A 17,325-nucleotide genomic window follows, 5' to 3' on the forward strand; every position below is an offset into this window, starting at 1 on the left:
TGCGACACCCACAAATAAATTTTTGGGCCAGTGTTCCACTTGAAAAGTCAAAATCTTCGTACAGTACATTTTGAACGTACGGTGTAAACTAAAAAGTGTGCCTTATCTTGAGGCCCTCGTGGTGAAAACGTCCTACTTGGGCTAAACTATAAACAATCACGCAAGCGCACTACAGATTATTTTGTGGCAAAACTAAAAACAAGTCAAAGTGTACTTGAGGTTATTTTGTAACCATCTACGCACGCAGGTAGCCCAATAAAACCTGTAATTGGACCCTGTAGCGTGTAGACTGATTATCACAGGTTTCCCTGTCAAATTTCATCCCCTGCGGCAAACGGGAAGCGCGCAGCACTGTTGAAGCCGTAAAATGGAGATCGCGAGTGGCGGTTCAGTGGAACGTACGCAAGGAATCGATACAAGTGAATCCCGCTATGCGAATAAATGCGTGGATGTCGAATTAAACCAGATGAGAGAGAGCACAAAACATAAACGCGAAGCTATTTTGTGATCCATTTCTGAAATACACGAAAACCATGAAGTCTTCGCCTCGGTGTCTAAAATGGCAGCGGGCTTTTTCCGCTCCTCCTCCTCCCGGGTTGGATCACATATGGCGTCACGTGACGTCACAGGGCCTCGCCCAGTCACATTAGAGCAGAGAACGTCAGAGGAGGAAAGAAGTGGCCGGAGCCAGTCGGCAGTTTCGGGCTCAATCGTTCTCCCCGCTCAGCGAGACGGTCGTGAAATGAGGGGACTCCTGCCATTCTATCGGGGCCTGTGCTCCCGGGGCGGCCGTCACGCGAGGCCAAACGCTGCGGTTGTCGGTTCTCGCTGCGGCTTTTGCGGAACTAATAGCAAGGTACGGATACTGAGTTCGGTCTCAGCCTTAAAAAAAAAAGATGTTGACAAGGAGGTTGTGGGTGCCGTTCAGTTTCCTTCAGTATTGAATCGACGCTGTGTTCAATGTGACGCGTGTTTTTTGGGATGTTCACTGGTGAGGACCACATTAAGGGTCCATACAAAGCGATCAGCGGCGCTGCTACACCACTGTGTTGTTCCCTGTTTTTCTAGCCACACTGAAACACACAAAAGGATGCACAAAAGTTGTTTTGTCGCATCGCAGCAATATGTACTGTCATGTCACTTAAGCGCTGTCACACTCGAGGATGCGGATCTTGTGCGACCTGCATCCAAATAGCACACATTTGTTAGAACAAGGAGGCAGTGACCGTCAACATGATATCAAAGACTTTCAGATATATGTATTTATGGTCACACTTTAAACCCTGTTGCAAATATTTGTTTTCAAACATTCTTTGCAAAAACAACAGCAACAAAAAACAACTATATCCCACTTTTGTTTATGAATATTAGTGCATCATATGATTAACTCTTGTCGAAGCAGGTCATATTGGTCTTTAACCACATTAATGTAGTATGCGTGATTTTATTATTTTTTACATAAACACGCTAAAAGTGAAAGACAACTATTAAATATGCCAGCACTGTAGGTTCTCTTGTTAAAAGCATCTCTCGTGTGGTGGTTGTGTGATAAATGGCAACCATCTTTTTCACAGTAGTTCTAAGATGAGTGCATGTAATGTTTCTTTTGTTTTTTTCCCTTTTTTCTTTTTAATCAGCCCCAGCCAAACTTTGGCTTATTGTTTGACATCGATGGCGTTCTCCTCCGGGGAAAGATGCTGATCCCCGCTGCCAAAAAGGCCTTTGAGAAGTTGGTGGATTCACAGGGACAGTTTGTGGTTCCTCTGGTTTTCGTGACAAATGCAGGGAATTGCCTAAGGCAAACAAAAGCTGATCAGCTCTCCCACATCCTTGGAGTATCGGTGAGTTGTGGATAAAGCACATGTTGATATGACGATTAACCACTGACGCGTCATTCGCACGACAGATCACACAAGATCAAGTCATTATGTCACACAGTCCATTGAGGATGTTCAAGAAATTCCATGACAAGTGTGTGCTGGTGTCAGGTCAAGGACCAGTTCTGGAAATTGCCAAAAAGTATTTATTTTTTTTCTTCTTCTTCTTTTTTTCTATTAATTTATTCCGTTTTTTTTAGAATTATTTTTCAAAAAGTTTTGGATGGTAAACTTTTTACATACTAGTTGTAGTTTCAATGATGTTTGTCTTTAATATTCTTGTCTCTCTCCCCAGTCTCGGCTTCAATAACGTCATTAGTATTGACATGCTGAGGGAATCATTCCCACTTCTGGACATGGTGGACCACAACAGGAGACCCAAACTACCGGTGAGAAAATCACATCAGGCCATCAGTGTAGCAATTTAAAATTCACTTTTCACAAACATATGATATTGAGACGTAGGTGTTGCCGCTCAAACATTTGTCTACAATAGATTATAACCCGTAGTGACTCAAATGCGAAAATTATGATACGTTAGTTTTTAAGGGCCAATTCAAGTCACTACTGATTTGATTCATGCACAGCCCTCGTGACCACACATCCGCTAAAACTGAATGATTTGGATACCGCTAACGTCATTCATGACAAGTTGAGTTCAAGTTTAAAAGTATACTAAACATTTAAAAACATCAGCAATGTTGATCGCATTTTTTTTTTTTGCATAATTTACAACACCTTTTATGTGAGATCTTTGTTTTGTTTTCTTTAAATCATTTTCAAAATGAAAATTTGAATTGAAAGGAGCCGAGAATAAGAAATGTGGTAATTAGTGACTCCTTTAACAGGAAATATTTACCTTTCACTCTTCAATAACTCGTTCAAGACATATCATGCGATATGTACCGTAAATTGCCATGAAAATAATTTAACTTAACCTCTGCAAAAAATATGAAAAACCTGAGTGATGAATTTATTTACATACAGATTATATGTAAATAGATTGTTTTTCATTGTACTTTTATGTACAATAAAGTTGTACATGCTGTGTGAAATTTCTACATTTTTGCTGAAAAGATCCTTTGGTGTGTGACAGAAAGCGGGAGTTCTTGCTTTGTTTTATTCTTTACTTTGAACTTATTTAAAAAAAAAACTTGAAAGAGGACTGCGTCACTCACACAGCCTCTTTCGTGCCCTTGCATTTTAATAGTTATAACTTTTAATGTTTTGAAGGTATGATTTAATTGTCTGGTCATCCATGCATCCGTTTTCAAATTGATTATCCCAACTAAGGTCATGTTTGTTTAGTGTGGGGAATATTGAACTAAATCTTGTAAAAAAAATTGGGAATTTAATCGAAATCTGAATCTCTGCCAGAAAAATCTCAAATCGATCTTTTTCTTAAACCTTTGGCAGATACTGCGATTTTGATTACAAAGATAATGAAATTAAAAATAATAAAAATAAAGATATTTAATGTTGATTATTATTATTATTTTTTTTTTGCAAGTATTCACTCATTTAGAATTTGTTACCCGCAAAAATGCTGGTACTGGGGCAACAAAAGAGTGGGGAAGATGAGGAATGTATTAAAAAAATCTTTTTGGAACATTCTACAGGTGAACAGAATAACTGTAAACACAAAGACAAAAAAAGAAGACACACAACATATAGAAGCTTTGTAGGTAGAATCTGTTTTCGCATTCTTGCGTGATATACTACTTTAGGTGCTCAACAATGCAGAATCTCTGTTATTTTATTTTGCGCTGACAAATGGTATTAATTGATGTTTTTCAGAAGTGTTCCTTCGCGCATTTGGCGATATTTTTAATGCTGTCCTCGTTTTTTGGAGGAAATGTGTTGCATGCATCGCATTCACAATAAAGAGAATATTTGCAAAAAAAAACCCCCCAAAAACACAACATTCATCAAATTGAACATTATACATCTCATTTTTGTAGTGTTTTCAACCAAATACAGATTGAAAAGGATTTGCAAATAACTTCGCATTTTTTTACTTGTATTTTGCACAACATCCCAACGCCATTAGAACTGGGATTTGTATAAAAACATGTAATTATATAATACACTTCAGACTGATTTAAAATTGCTTTATAAATTAATTTAGACTGGTCCCAAATATCACTTACGTCTGTGCATTGTCACACTCGGCCAAATTACATAAAAAATGTACGTATATCCTCTCAGTCACCACATCAACATTTTCCTATCAAAAAGTGTCCCTGAAATTAGGATACAAATGTAGACATGAACTCGAAGTATTCCTCAACAGCACATTAAGTTAATGTTCATTTATTTCTTTGCAGTCCAGTCCGGTCGGTAACCTACCCAAGGTTGAGGGTGAGTATCCTTTACTTGTCTGGAAAGGCTCGAGAAACCTCCTAAAAGTGTTTTGAGGTCACATTTTGATGCTCTATCCGCCATGCAGCTGTGGTTCTGTTTGGGGAGCCAATTCGATGGGAGACCAATCTACAACTCATCATTGATGTTTTACTCACCGACGGCAATCTCGGTAGCCTTCATCAAACCCAAAATATACCTCACCTGCCGCTGCTGGCTTGCAACATGGACCTAATGTGGATGGCCGAGGCACAGTCCCCAAGGTAAATGTCCCGGTTCGGAAAGTTTCATTATTTGGAAACAGTTGGCAAAAGTTTCATACATCTGTTTTCTTCCCCCTCATATTTTCTATTAGGTTTGGTCACGGCACATTTCTTGTGTGCTTAGAGAATATCTATAAGAAGATCACGGGTAAAGACCTCAAATATGAGGCTCTGATGGGAAAACCAAGTGAGCTGACCTACCATTTCGCTGAGTACCTCATCCGAGGGCAGGCCATGCAGAGGCAGTGGAAACGTCCTATCACATCCCTCTATGCTATTGGGTAAGACACAAACGAACAAACATTTCCTGGCTCACCTGCCTCCCAATCAAAAGGAGTTAGGATCTCAACAGACTCAGTATATATATATATGAATGGGGAATCATTTTGTTTGACCTTCTTTGAAATTTGTGCGACTGATAAGACGTCATGGGCCCGTGTGTCAATATTCCTAGTTTCATTAAAACAGTCTTTGTTGGGATAGTTAGTTGGTTAAGTATCTACCACACAGTTTTGCACTACATCCTGCCACTATTCTGTGATAGTCTTTTCTCTCTTAGTTCTTTTTGTGTCACGCACTGTGGTCATGGGACTCAAAGCTGCACAAACCTGAAGCAAATTTTAAATACCTGATTAAGTTAGCGTGTTGCGGCTGCAAATCTCAGTGGCACAAATAGCTTCTCACACACATGGCCCACATTAGTGATAGTATCTTTTCAACGTAATGTCTGAAAGACAACTCGACATTTTCAAACAAATCAGCTGGGATCTTTGTGTGCTAAGCACTGTATATGGCTTTAAGGAAGCTGAAAAATCGTCGGTTAGGAACTGGCGGCTGACAAAAATGAACAAGCCGAACAACTCCCTTCAAAAATGACGAACATGCTTCACATTCCTTTTTGAAACGAGTTTCTCCCTTATTTGTGCTGTCGAAACTTACCGTACTTGTCATCTGTTATTCTTATTGGTCAAACTGGGTAAAAAGCTCAACCAAAACAAAATTCACAGTATCTATGTGAACCCACTACATTTATTTAGAATATTTTTTTTTGTATAAATTGAATAAGTTAATTTAACAGCCATTGTTTTGTAAGAAACGCTCCAACCTCCATGTTTTTTTTTAATTTAATAATGCCAGAAGTGCTGAATAATCCCTCTCCTCTTGTCATTTGTAGGGATAACCTAATGACTGACATCTATGGCGCTAACTTGTACAACCGCTACCTGGATGTGAGCGTTGCAAGAAAGAGCCCCAAAGCCATCGCCAAGATGGCGGCTGCCACAGGCTCCACCACCGCGGTGCCTGCGGAGGACGACGTTGACAACATGTGGGAGAGCGAGCTGGCGTTGCCCGCCGCCACTTCCTGTAAGTCAGTCTTAGTCTGCACCGGCGTCTACAACCCTACAGCTGAGGTGCCAAATGACGCCAGGCGCTGCATCAAAGAGACCGTTTTCCACGGCCACCGGGACTTTCGCTTCGACCCTGCGCTGGTGGAGCCGGACCACATTGTGAAAGATGTGGCGGAGGCTGTTGAGTTCATTTTTGAGAAGGAAAAGTTTGTGCCTCAGTAAAAAGATGCGATTGAGGGAGGCTGGACTCCCGCCGGTTACACTGTGGACATTGTTTAAGCGCCACAGAGGGCTTTGACGTGTTCTCGAAATTTCTCAGCCGCGAGACAGATGTTAGGGGAAAAAAAATGCTTCTGTTGCAGTAAGCAGATATTTTATCTGGCTTTTTTTGATAGTTGCCCATTTTTCTTTGATGGAACTGCCTTGTTTTACTCTGCTAAATATGTTTTTAGAACACATTGATGTTGGCATTATCACAAAACCTGAGATCATCCTATATTTGTTACAAGAGTTTACTGGTGGTTTTAGCACGCATTTCAAACGTTGAACCATTGTTAAGGCCACCTTTTGAGCACTGCAATCATTTACATGTTTTAACCCTTAAAGAAAATCTATGCATGATGGTAACAAACTGTATGAACAAACTGTTGGATGTGCAATAGTGTCCCCAAGTAGTTCGGCATTGTGCATACTTGTGAGAGACGACCAGTATTTTCATCTAACGTTACCCTTACTTACCTGTTTACTGTTACTTATGACATGCTAGCGTTACCTTTAACATCAAAAGCTTTTTTGAATAATCCATACTTGACCATTTGTAGCGTTTTATTCATTGTAAATACTTTAACTCCCAAAAATATAACAATCAGCGCAAATGTGTGTATTCTTGTGTTCTTTAATCAGCCAATAAATTGATTTGTATTTATCTATTGGGGAAGTCAGATTATGTTTTATGTGCCCACACTTGTCTAAACACGCCATTCTGAGTTTATGGAATATGAATTAAGTATCAATATCGATCCTTTTTTTTTTTTTATCCATCTCAGCAGGCAGCTATTTTGCAACGAGTTGTCGACTGAAAATGACATCACGGACCAATCACGGCTTACCTGTTTTCGGAGTTTTGCTCATGTAAACATTCACGAGGAATTTGTGATGTCATTTTTATTCGACAGCAGGTGATAAAATGGTCGGCCCCCCATGGGACGGATTTGAAAATGGCGATTTTGCTGCTTAATTAATATTCCACACATCTAGCGCTTTTGGACTTTTCGGGCACATAGAACATATTGCAAAGAAAATATTTGACTTGAATTTTCCCTTACAAAATTGCATTTAAACTTCAATGATGAGTTTTAAATAATACAGTAATATAAATCACATCCATTCCCCTAAATAAGAGATTTCTCTGGGTCAAAGATAATAATGGTGCAACTTATATTTAAATTCCAACTTATTTATTGTTATAGAAGAGTCTTCTCGATTGCATTTTGTAGTGTTTTTGCATGAAATATGTTCAAATAGGTGCCTTAGGTAGCCTTAATTTTAATATTGTGCTTCTTATGCAACACATCAAGCACTTGTGGCAGTAACTCCATGTTGACAGGACGCCTTTCCAGATCCTCACTGAGCAGCTGACAATGTTCATTGACAGAAGACAGCCTCCTCCTGTGTCTCACTCTCATTGCATGCAAAGACTCTGCCTTGAGTCGCGAGTGTTTTTCCTCAATGTTAAGAGTGATGGTGCAGTTTTTAGCGAGTCTCAAGCTCCACAGAAGCAAAACAATGAGGCAACAGAGCATTACTCCCATCACAACAGCGGAGGTGATACTATTGCAGCCTTTCGGGGCACACCGGATAAAGTAGTCATCAGTGAGTTCTGTGATAGCTTTCTGCGCCACTGAGCTGGGACCGAAGCAGGTGGGCTCCTGAGAGACTGCCGCCTTGTTCCTCAGCAGCCAGTTCCTCACGTATTCAATGCTGCAGTCACAGTGGAAAGGATTACCGGCGAGGGAGACACTTTGAAGGCCCAGAGCTTTGTCAAACAATCCAGAGGGGATGGTGGTGAGGCCACTGTTGTGCATGAGGAGCTCCGTGGTGTCTGACGGCAGAGGAGGCAGCTCCCGGTGGTCAGAAGAGGTGCAGTTAACAAGCAAACCAGCAGGCTGGAGGGCTGTGCACAGGCAGGCCTGACCAAGAGAGGGTGCAGGGCGCAGTGTGGCCCAGAGCAGCAGGCGTGCTAGTACTGGACCAGATTGCATCCTGAAAGATGACAAAAACTATATGGCTGAACACATCACAGAGGAAACGTGTAACATAACATTAACATGACACAATGAAAATTTGCAATGAGTTCCAGAACTTTAAGAGTTTGATTTAAAAAAAAAAAATCCCCTCGAGCAGGGGTGGGCAAACTTTTTGATTGGTGGGCCGCAATGGGTTCTAAAAATTGACAGAGGGGGCGGACCAGGAGCAGATGGATGGGGTGTTATGGTTACCTCACCTCATTGGAGAAAAAAAATAAAAAATTTGATTTCAAATGAAAGTGAACAAAAGCATTACAACAATATATATATATGTATATATATATATATATATATATATACACATATGTGTCTTTGAAAAACCACAGTATTTAGAAAATAAAAGATGAACAAGGTTTATTATCATTTCATTTTTTTTCAAATTCAGCGGGCCGGATTAAAACGTTTAACGGGCCACATGTGGCCCCCGGGCCGTAGTTTGCACACACCTGCCTAAGAGAGATAGTAAAGATCAATTTTGCCTGACGCTCAACATAGACATTAAACCTAAATATCTAAGTGTAGTAACGAGCTACATTTACTCGGCTACATTTTTGGATAAACTGTAATCAACAGAGAAGTTTAAAAGCAACATACGTTTTACTTTTACAAGGGTGTTTAAAACGGTGTAATTACTACATTCTGCTCACTTTTCATCCGAAGGCAGACAGTCGCAACAGCCACACACAGAAGCAACGTTTTACAATGCTGCACGTGAATGTAACTTCAAAATATGCGCATTCAAAATGAGGCGGGAGAAAAGCAATCTTCGTACACTGCAAAGCATCCAAGGTAAAGATTTAAGTTGGCAGAACTCATATTGTTGTTGAAAAATGAAACCGATGCCAGCGTTGCTGATAAATGTGGTGTTCACGCCACTGGAAATTCAACAGAATAAATCAAATTCGATATGCATATTTAATTAATAAGCTCTGTCTGCCATTGGCTGGCAACTCTAGTCAAAGGCGTTCCCTGCCGCTGTTCCAAGTCAGCTGACCCGACTGAGAGGAAGTGCCACAGACAAAACCCAAAGTACATTGTTGAGCAATATTTTAATTGACATATTGCCATCTTAAACTTTTGTTGTCGATTTGATGTTCATTTATTTATGAGATAAATAAATCACAAGTTAATCACTATCTATGCAGCACTTGAGCAATTTTCTGAAAGAATTCTTATCTCAAATAATCAGCTGGAGGACTATTTTTTACTCGAGTCATATCCCAAAGCAGTTAGTCAGTTACAGTTCTTGGCTACTCTACCCACCCGTTATAATAATTTTGGATTTTTGATTATAGTTAGTTTTTATTTCGTTTTTAAAATAGGTTTAATTTTTCAAAACGGGTTCATTTTAGTTTAGTTTTCATTAGTTTTAGTATTTGTTTTTTTTTTTAAATATGGAGTATTTGTCGAGTGCAAGATAAAAAGTCACCTGTATTTTGAAACGACAGTTTGACATTCCTTCTTCTGTACACAAGTACAGCATTATCAAAATTAATGTTTCGAGAATATGAACTCTGAAAGCTCATGTATGTTATTAATTGACCAAGACGTAAACTAAGACGTGTTCGCGATATTTTAGTTACTTTTAGAAACCTAAGATGTAGTTTCAGTTAGTTTACAATTTTTAAAAATTTGTAAACTAATCAAAATGTTTTTTTTCCATTTTAGTTTTTTGATCAGTTTTTAATAACTCTACTAAAAACCATGCCTCGACTATTTCTGATATTTTGATTGATGTAGCTGAGCTCCATGCATTTGTCTTAATTACACTTCAAATTTCAACTCCCCCAACACAATTCACGATGCCCTGAATTTCATATTAAAACCTTACAATCAGCAACAATGCAACACGAAAAGTCTATTCAGAAATTCCTAGGCTATGTATGAGGACTTCTGAAATTTCAAATACGAAAGCCAAAAGTAACTCAAACACGGGAAGAAAACAGACCTTTCAGGGTCAAACCACCAGTGAAGTTTTTCATAGTCATCCTTGAATTCTTCTCATGTAGTTTCTGCTCTGGTCCAGTGTTGCATTGAGAAGTTTAAATATTCAACTGATGCGTTATTTACGCAACAGCAGTTTGACGAGTTGCCCAATGACCACGGCGGCGGCGGCGAGCTATGATGGAAATGCTCTGTTGTGATGAGATAAGAGTTTATCTTAAAAAAAAAAAAAGTCATCGCAGTGCCGATGAGAGGCGCTCGCACTCTCTTCACGAGCACAGTACAGACTTTAACCTCCACTAACTGTGGGCGCGCTACACATATTTTTAATAGTATGCTGGGAACTTAAAATATGACATTTTCCAAGCCAAACTTTCAAATCCGTAGAAGCCCCAAATGTATAAAAATAGCGTGATGACAAAACCCAATAAATTAGGAAAAAAGTGTCTATTCAGCATTTTGTTGTACAGTAGCACCGCATTAATGTTATGTGCACTTTTAACCTGTAGGTGGCGTAATGGCACCGTCCTCGAGTGAAACTGCAGCACCGCAGACAGCACTGTATATAACAAATGAAATCTGTCGAAGTGGGCAGGTAGAAATGACAAAACCCATACCATAAGTCATATATTTGTTTATTTAGCGTTCTCAACAGTGTCACAGTTGAAGTTTTACAATAACTGGGGTCTTACTGACTCACTACTCACTGTACAAACAGAATGCACACATAAATGAGGCCATTCTTGTATTTTCCTTTTTCTTTTAATGAGTCTCACACCAGACCGAACAGCTTGCGGTAAGATGTATTTGTCTGGCGTTTGCGTGTGTGTGTGTGTGTGTGTGTGTGTTTGCACGGAAGGAGCATGATGTAAATGGCAGCGAACTTTTCTAACAGTCTGCTTTTGATCTCTACAGCAAATGTCAGTTCCCGAGACAATCGATATGTTCAGCCCTCACTCATTCTATGAGGTGATGTTTGTACATCCTGATCAAAACTGCGGATATCAGAATAAAAGTATGGATCGTATTCACACTATGTACAGTATCATATAACCACCAACTTGGTCCCTTTACACCTTCATAAAGATAAATCCTCCTCCTCCTCCCTAGCAGTTTGCACATCCAAAATCTCATATTTACACAATGAAAGCCCTCAGCGAAGGAAGTGCAATGTTCTTGTTTATAATGTACATAATGGCTTTGTTGATGAAATGCATGCTGAGGTTCAATATTAACCAGCTTAACACCAAAACAACAAGAACACAGCAACATTGGCGAACTCCAAACCATAAAAAAAAACCAACCCAAAAAAAAAAAAAGAAGCAAGTTTCTATGATAGGCTGATTTTTTCCCCCCACTTTCCTCCAATTCAGCTCACAGTGAATAGGACTTGTGATGCATTGGATCCATGCAGTGCATTGTTGGGGTTCCTTCTCACAAAGAAATGACTGTAGACAACACACACCAAACACGAACGGGACTTGAGGGTCCGAATCGTAGCAAAACATAGAACTCAATAGAAAGACACATTCAGCTGATCGCTCCTGTCCGATATGTGAGAACCTGGCAAGTGGAAGCCTGATTGATGGCCGTGGATTTCTTTAGGTCACGTAATATACATGTACAACCTGAATATTGGAACAAATTGTCGATTGTTACCAATGTGCACACTCGAATAGACTCATATTTGTTGAACGTATAAAGTTATTCTTTACATACTCCAAGTTTCTTTGTTCAGTTTACATTTCTGCGGTATAACTTCATTTATTGAAACAAATTATTTATTTTATGTGCTTATCCAGCAAAATATATCTGCTCAGGCCAAGAAGAATTATTCCTAGGATAAAATATATACACACATTCCTCTTTTCTCTATTTTCCCTTTGTAGGTATTTATATATTCCTAAATGGGGTGGGGGAAGGTTGATCAATCACCTGAATCTCATTCTGGACAACAGAAGACTTCCTCTCTCAGTACAAGTCTGCATTTGGGAACATGATTGCACTTAAACTTGCTATGGTAACACTGATTTGTTATACAATGTGCAGAGGACAGCCTCACATCAATAACAGTACATGCAAAAAAAAAAATCACTAGACATTCCACCGGGCTCTGAGCCTGCAGCGAGCATTAATTTTAGACAGAGAGGGGCCAAAAAACAAAACAAAAATAAATAATGACAAAACAAACAAATAAACCGCACAAATCTTAGGGACACTTTGCTTGTTCCTAATCGGTACAAAGATATTGCACATATGATACAAAAACAAAAACAAATACTTCACTCTGTAAGAAGAGATTTAAGTCACCCGCCAAAATTTGCTGGTGAGGGGAAAAAAAAAAAAAGCAAAAGCAGGAAAAAAATATTCTAGTAAGTGTTTCTAGTTGGATTTCATGAGTGGAGATGGCAACTGTTGCTTCTAACGCGTGCATTTCGTTCAACAGTCGCATTGGTGCTCCGTCTAAAAAAAAATCATTTTCTGACTTGCGATGACAAATTTGCCCTTGAAAGTGGCCGTCGACAAGAAGAGTCAAAGTTGTGCCTTTGCAACAGCTGCCATCTCAACGCTCCTTCGGAAAGGCCGAACTTCCAAGATAGACTTTAGGCTGATTTCGCTGCTTCCGCATCGACAGCTTGCTACCCCGCAGTCAGTATAATACTGATACTTTTTGCTGATAATAATAATTGTAAGTATAATCTTACAAATTACGCACGACATACTGTACAGGAAGTTTTGACTAAATAGATTATGCATTAATAATTGGCACATTTATGTATGAGCGCTAGGAGACAACACGTACAGCTGTCATCTACAGTAAATACAGCACTAGAACTAATATGACTCAGACGTTGCTCACCTGTCCTCCTTTAAGTCAAATGATTATATCTTACTTACATGTGAGCTCTATCGGAGGCAAGGACAAATCGCATCTGTGGGACTCGCGAACTGAAAAAGCTGTGCACGACAATGTCCGTCATTGATGTGCCAGGGTGTCTTTTCCTCCTGATTATATGGAGGCCGTGGAAAGGGGGGCAGGCCAGTGAGTTGTGAACAACAAAGGGCATCTTCCTGTACAGATCCACCCGCCGCCGCTGAACCCGAGTGAGTGGGGGAGGGAGGAGGGGGGCAAACCCGGAATCAAACAAACAAGTAATAAAGGCCCCTGGTGGGATAATTGTGGTCCAATTGTCCATCCTGCGTATTAGTTGGACGTGGAGGAGGTGAAACAGTGCCTGCAGGTGGTTTTTCATGGCAGCAGCAGTAAAACACAGTGGACAGGCCGTGGAGTCGCGCCGTCAGTCAGTCCCTTTGGTGTCAGAAACAGTCCCTAGCTTGCCGTGCCCTCCTCACTGTCATGTCATCACACTACGGTGCTGATGCCGCTGTGTTTGCTTTTGGGTCCGCCGGGTGCGGCGCTCGCTTGCTGGCTACTGTGGTGATGGGGGGCGTGCTGCGAGTGGGAGCTGTGATGCGAATGCTGGCTGTAGTGGCTGTGCTGGGGGTGCTGATGCGTGTGCGAAGAGTAGGCGGGGTGCTTGTGGTACTGCGTGTGCGGCGGCGGGTGGTAGTGGTGATGGTGGTGGTAAGGCGGCGGGTTCTGAGGAACTTGGCAGTACTGCGGGTGGTGGCCGTGGTGAGGCAGCTGCCCGCCGTGCACCGCCAGCGCCGTGTGGTGCAGGTTGGTTGGGTGGGGCTTGTGGGATATGAGCGTGGGGTGGCCAGGTGGAGGGTAAGGCCCGTGGCTCTGGGAAGGCGGTTTGCCTCTCTTGCTGCCAAACAGCGAACCCAGGATGGAGGTGGATGCCGAGTTGGGGAGGGAGAGGTGCTCGCGTGAGGTCTCCTCGCGCGGGGTGGTGGCTCTTCGGCGCGTGTGCGGGCTGCTAATGATGGACCCCTGCGGAGGATAAAGGCAACAGCACGTCCGTCAGACATGAAGCACAACATCAGCTCTTCTGGAGTTTTCTTATTTCAAGTAGCAAAATGTTTTCGGGCATGCAAATGACAAACTGAAATGTCTTCATGGTGTGCGGCAGCAAGAGTTTCAACTCAGGGGTTGGGGGGCGGGGGGGGAGTACGTCAAAGCCGAGTTGACGAATGTCACGGTACTAACGTGTGTCGAGAGGGCGTGTGGCAGAGTCACACATGCATCTTGTTAAATTAAACAGAGGTCGCCGCTCGTACGCATGCAGAGGACGTGACAGGCCAACTTGTCATCCGCGGTTTAGCATTTGGATAAACGTTAAAGGGCAGGACACTTCACGGCAGGCATCCTGCTGCCCCTGTTGTCGATATGCACGCATGAACTCTCATCCTCTGACTCATGCTTCAGCTCAGACGCAAGGAGACCGCATGATGCCTTTGAAAGCAGAATGACATTTCCCAAGGTCCTTAAACACAACATATGAACTCATGGGCAAATGGTATGAGAGAATGAAATCCATGTCATTATTAGTCTGCCCAGCAGGAGATTTCAGAGCGTGAAAGCCCCATTATTGCAGCCTTGCTAATGTTACTGACAAGTTGAGGGTAAAAAAGAGCTCTGGACAGCGAGAGAGTCTGCAAAAGACTAGTTGGTGTCTTACTGAGTTACCCGCCTGAGAGAAGAGCAACCAAATGAAAATCGCTTTTGATGGGAGTGAATGAAAGACAAGAGACAGGCGACAAGGAAGGGGATTAGTCGAGTCATGCTTTGCTGAGGATATGACTTTGGGTCAAATGGCATGACCAAAACTGGAGCTGTTTGGCTTCCGAAAAAAGGGGGCGGGATCAGAGTCAGGCAACCCATGCATGCACACTACACGGAGGCAAGCAGGTCAATATAAGGCATCCCAGGAAGAAAAAATACATGATCCAAACAAATGGACTGAGTCTATGAAGCAAAGAAGGTGTACGACCAAAAAGAAATGGTGTGTTTTCACAGTGCACATCATCACATGAAGAGTAGCTTGGAGACCAGCCGCTTCCAACTTACTTCCATATTGCTGTCTAGTGATCCTGCACTGCTGCGACGCCCCCGCTTGCCTGCCCGAGACATGCAATACCACAGATTAGAGATCGACAGCAACGTTTGGACCGCCTGCCTGCCGCTCCAGTAGGGGGCAGCGCAGCGTATTGTGACTGTGAGTAAGGCCCCAGTATGGGCGGGAAGTGGCTGGACGCTTGGTACGCTGGCTGTTTCTCAATATGTAATCTTGTGAACTCGAGAAACTTAAGGCCGAAGAACGACATTGTGTTCCGATTCAAAGTCTAGCGCTTTAAGGACCGGGATGTGCTCTTCGTGCGGACTTGCGCAGTGGTGAGTTCAGTTCAGCTAATCCCATGGCGCATTGCGTTTCACCAAATATTCCAGTTGTCTAAAAGGCTGTTCTCGGTGAGCAAGCTTTCGACTTGTTACTTTGGTATTGAGAAACAGCCACAAACCGCCACGTCTTGACTGAAAAGTCGCATCCTTACACAGGTTAGAATTTAAAGCGCATTTCTGACTACAGGCTCTGTCAATTCACCGGCGAATCATTTGAATTTAAACCCCAAATGGATGAAGTCAGATAGGCCAACAGATCCAAAATAACGTTTCTTGCAGGGTACCAACATTTTCCCCCCCAAGCTGTCTTGATGACAAGCTTTCAGTCCCAAATGAGCAAAACAGCCTCAGTGACAGTCACAAAGGAGGGGAAACATCAAAAGCAATACAGTGGCTGTTACACATGGGATGTACAGGCATATCGAGGTCTGAGGGCTGTCGTTAGGCACACTCAGCCAATGAAACATGACCAGTAATTACACATAAACAGGAAAATACCTGATGTGTATGGAAATAACGGTAAATACACATGAAATGTTGTATGGCAGGAAAAAAAATAAATAAATAAAAGAAACCCCACAACAAGCAAATTTACATATTGACGGATCTATCACTTTGCATGACAGCTTAAGCAACAGTGAGACAGACCCTAGTTTGGATTTCATTTAGTTATCAAGAGAGTCACTTAATAACGTTGCGTAGCTCTTTTTCAATCTTTAGAGGAAGAATTGTATGGTGGCGCCAAAGACACGGCGGTCGTGCGTGTTCAACATGGCGGTTATTCATCTTCCAATACGGAGCCTTGACGAATTCTTGTTACTCCGTTAGAACCGGAGCAATCAAGGGAGATTTGTTTGCGTGACAGTTACACATGAGAGGAAATGAGGACACGATTGCAAATAAAACTATCATGACCATGTGCTTGGATGAAAGAAAATGTAAAGATGTAAAGTGTTTGGGGGGGGGGGGGGAGAAAAAGCAAAAGTGAACATGGATGGGCTTGCTCCTCATCTGCCTGACAATTGTGTTCATCACAACAGAAAACATTAAAAAAACAAACAAAAAAAAAACAACTAACTCACTGTGAAACCATACAATTAAGATTTAAAATTTTTTTGCTTTAACGTATCATTATCAAGCAGGCTGACTTCACTGTGTTATGACTACACAACGATGACACGTCCGATTAGACAACTGCAACTGTCATCATGCTTGACTGCAGTTTCTAAAAAGAGAGGAACCACAAAAAAATATGGGCCTCTTTGTTGCCCTTATGAGCCCATAAAAACGTTCAATCCCAAACAAATTGCTGGTCTTAAACTTCAACTGATTAATTTTCAAATAGATCAACGGCCCACCTCACACCGAGCAACGTGGTTGAAATCGACCGCAGAGGACCATCGTGAAAAATAACAGTTGGCGACACCAAGCGATGGAGCGCCACACATCTATAACAATGCACTAAAACTCCGGGCGAAAATAAGGAAGCCGTGTGGTTATTTTGAGAGGATGTTGCCAATGATCGATTGCCCCATTCACTGACTGAACTCATGCATTTCGGTAACAGTCCCACCATATATATATATATATATGTATAGGGCTGTCAAAATTAAAGCGTTAACTCAAGTGATTAATCCAAAACAATTTAACTCAGTTAAATATTTTAACTCAATTAACTCAGTTTGATTTACTTCAAAAATAATTTGCATAATTTGCAAATGTTGCGCCACATCAGCTGTACATCTTTAGCAAGTCTCAGAACAAAAACACTGTTCAAGTTACCACTAAGCCTTGAAAACCAACACTGCTGGAGTGTGGGCAGTTTTGAGAAATATTTCAAAGAAAAATGCCTGTAATGAAAGTTATTAGAACAGTCTTTGAATTAAATATACTTCATATTTGGTGATTTTGCATCAATTC

The 17,325-nt window shown here is 41.4% G+C and overlaps 3 protein-coding genes across 9 annotated transcripts in view; 1 reads left to right on the plus strand and 2 right to left on the minus strand.

Moving 5' to 3' along the window:
• The first annotated feature begins 642 nt into the window (after positions 1–642).
• On the plus strand, positions 643–6,725 carry LOC148339787 (haloacid dehalogenase-like hydrolase domain-containing 5). The gene is made up of 8 exons (XM_088291476.1): positions 643–856; positions 1,638–1,841; positions 1,907–2,019; positions 2,173–2,266; positions 4,205–4,238; positions 4,327–4,501; positions 4,594–4,782; positions 5,676–6,725. Exons 1-8 carry the CDS (start codon positions 743–745, stop codon positions 6,070–6,072), a joined length of 1,320 nt encoding a protein of 439 aa, XP_088147602.1. The 5' UTR covers positions 643–742; the 3' UTR covers positions 6,073–6,725.
• gp9 (glycoprotein IX platelet) lies at positions 6,658–10,270 on the minus strand. The gene is made up of 2 exons (XM_088291478.1): positions 10,105–10,270; positions 6,658–8,112 (listed from the first exon to the last, which is right to left on the minus strand). The coding sequence occupies exon 2, from the start codon at positions 8,109–8,111 to the stop codon at positions 7,380–7,382; it is 732 nt and encodes a 243-aa protein (XP_088147604.1). The 5' UTR covers position 8,112; positions 10,105–10,270; the 3' UTR covers positions 6,658–7,379.
• Positions 10,271–10,719: 449 nt separating this feature from the next.
• The window catches only part of LOC148339789 (IQ motif and SEC7 domain-containing protein 1-like), a 95,077-nt gene continuing 88,471 nt past the window's right edge, over positions 10,720–17,325 (minus strand). For 6 of the 7 annotated variants that reach the window (XM_088289525.1, XM_088289527.1, XM_088289530.1 and 3 more), the window contains 2 exons: positions 15,076–15,125; positions 10,720–13,998 (listed from right to left, as the gene is read on the minus strand). In XM_088289525.1, coding sequence (XP_088145651.1) covers positions 13,465–13,998; positions 15,076–15,125 — 584 coding nt within the window. In that variant the 3' untranslated portion in view covers positions 10,720–13,464. The remainder of the gene's footprint in view (positions 13,999–15,075; positions 15,126–17,325) is intronic. The other variant, XM_088289532.1, reaches the window with a different exon arrangement.

Source organism: Idiotropiscis lumnitzeri, chromosome 3 (genome assembly GCF_059441095.1).
Source record: "Idiotropiscis lumnitzeri isolate Australia: NSW breed Sydney's pygmy pipehorse chromosome 3, RoL_Ilum_1.0, whole genome shotgun sequence".
NCBI lineage: Eukaryota > Metazoa > Chordata > Actinopteri > Syngnathiformes > Syngnathidae > Idiotropiscis > Idiotropiscis lumnitzeri.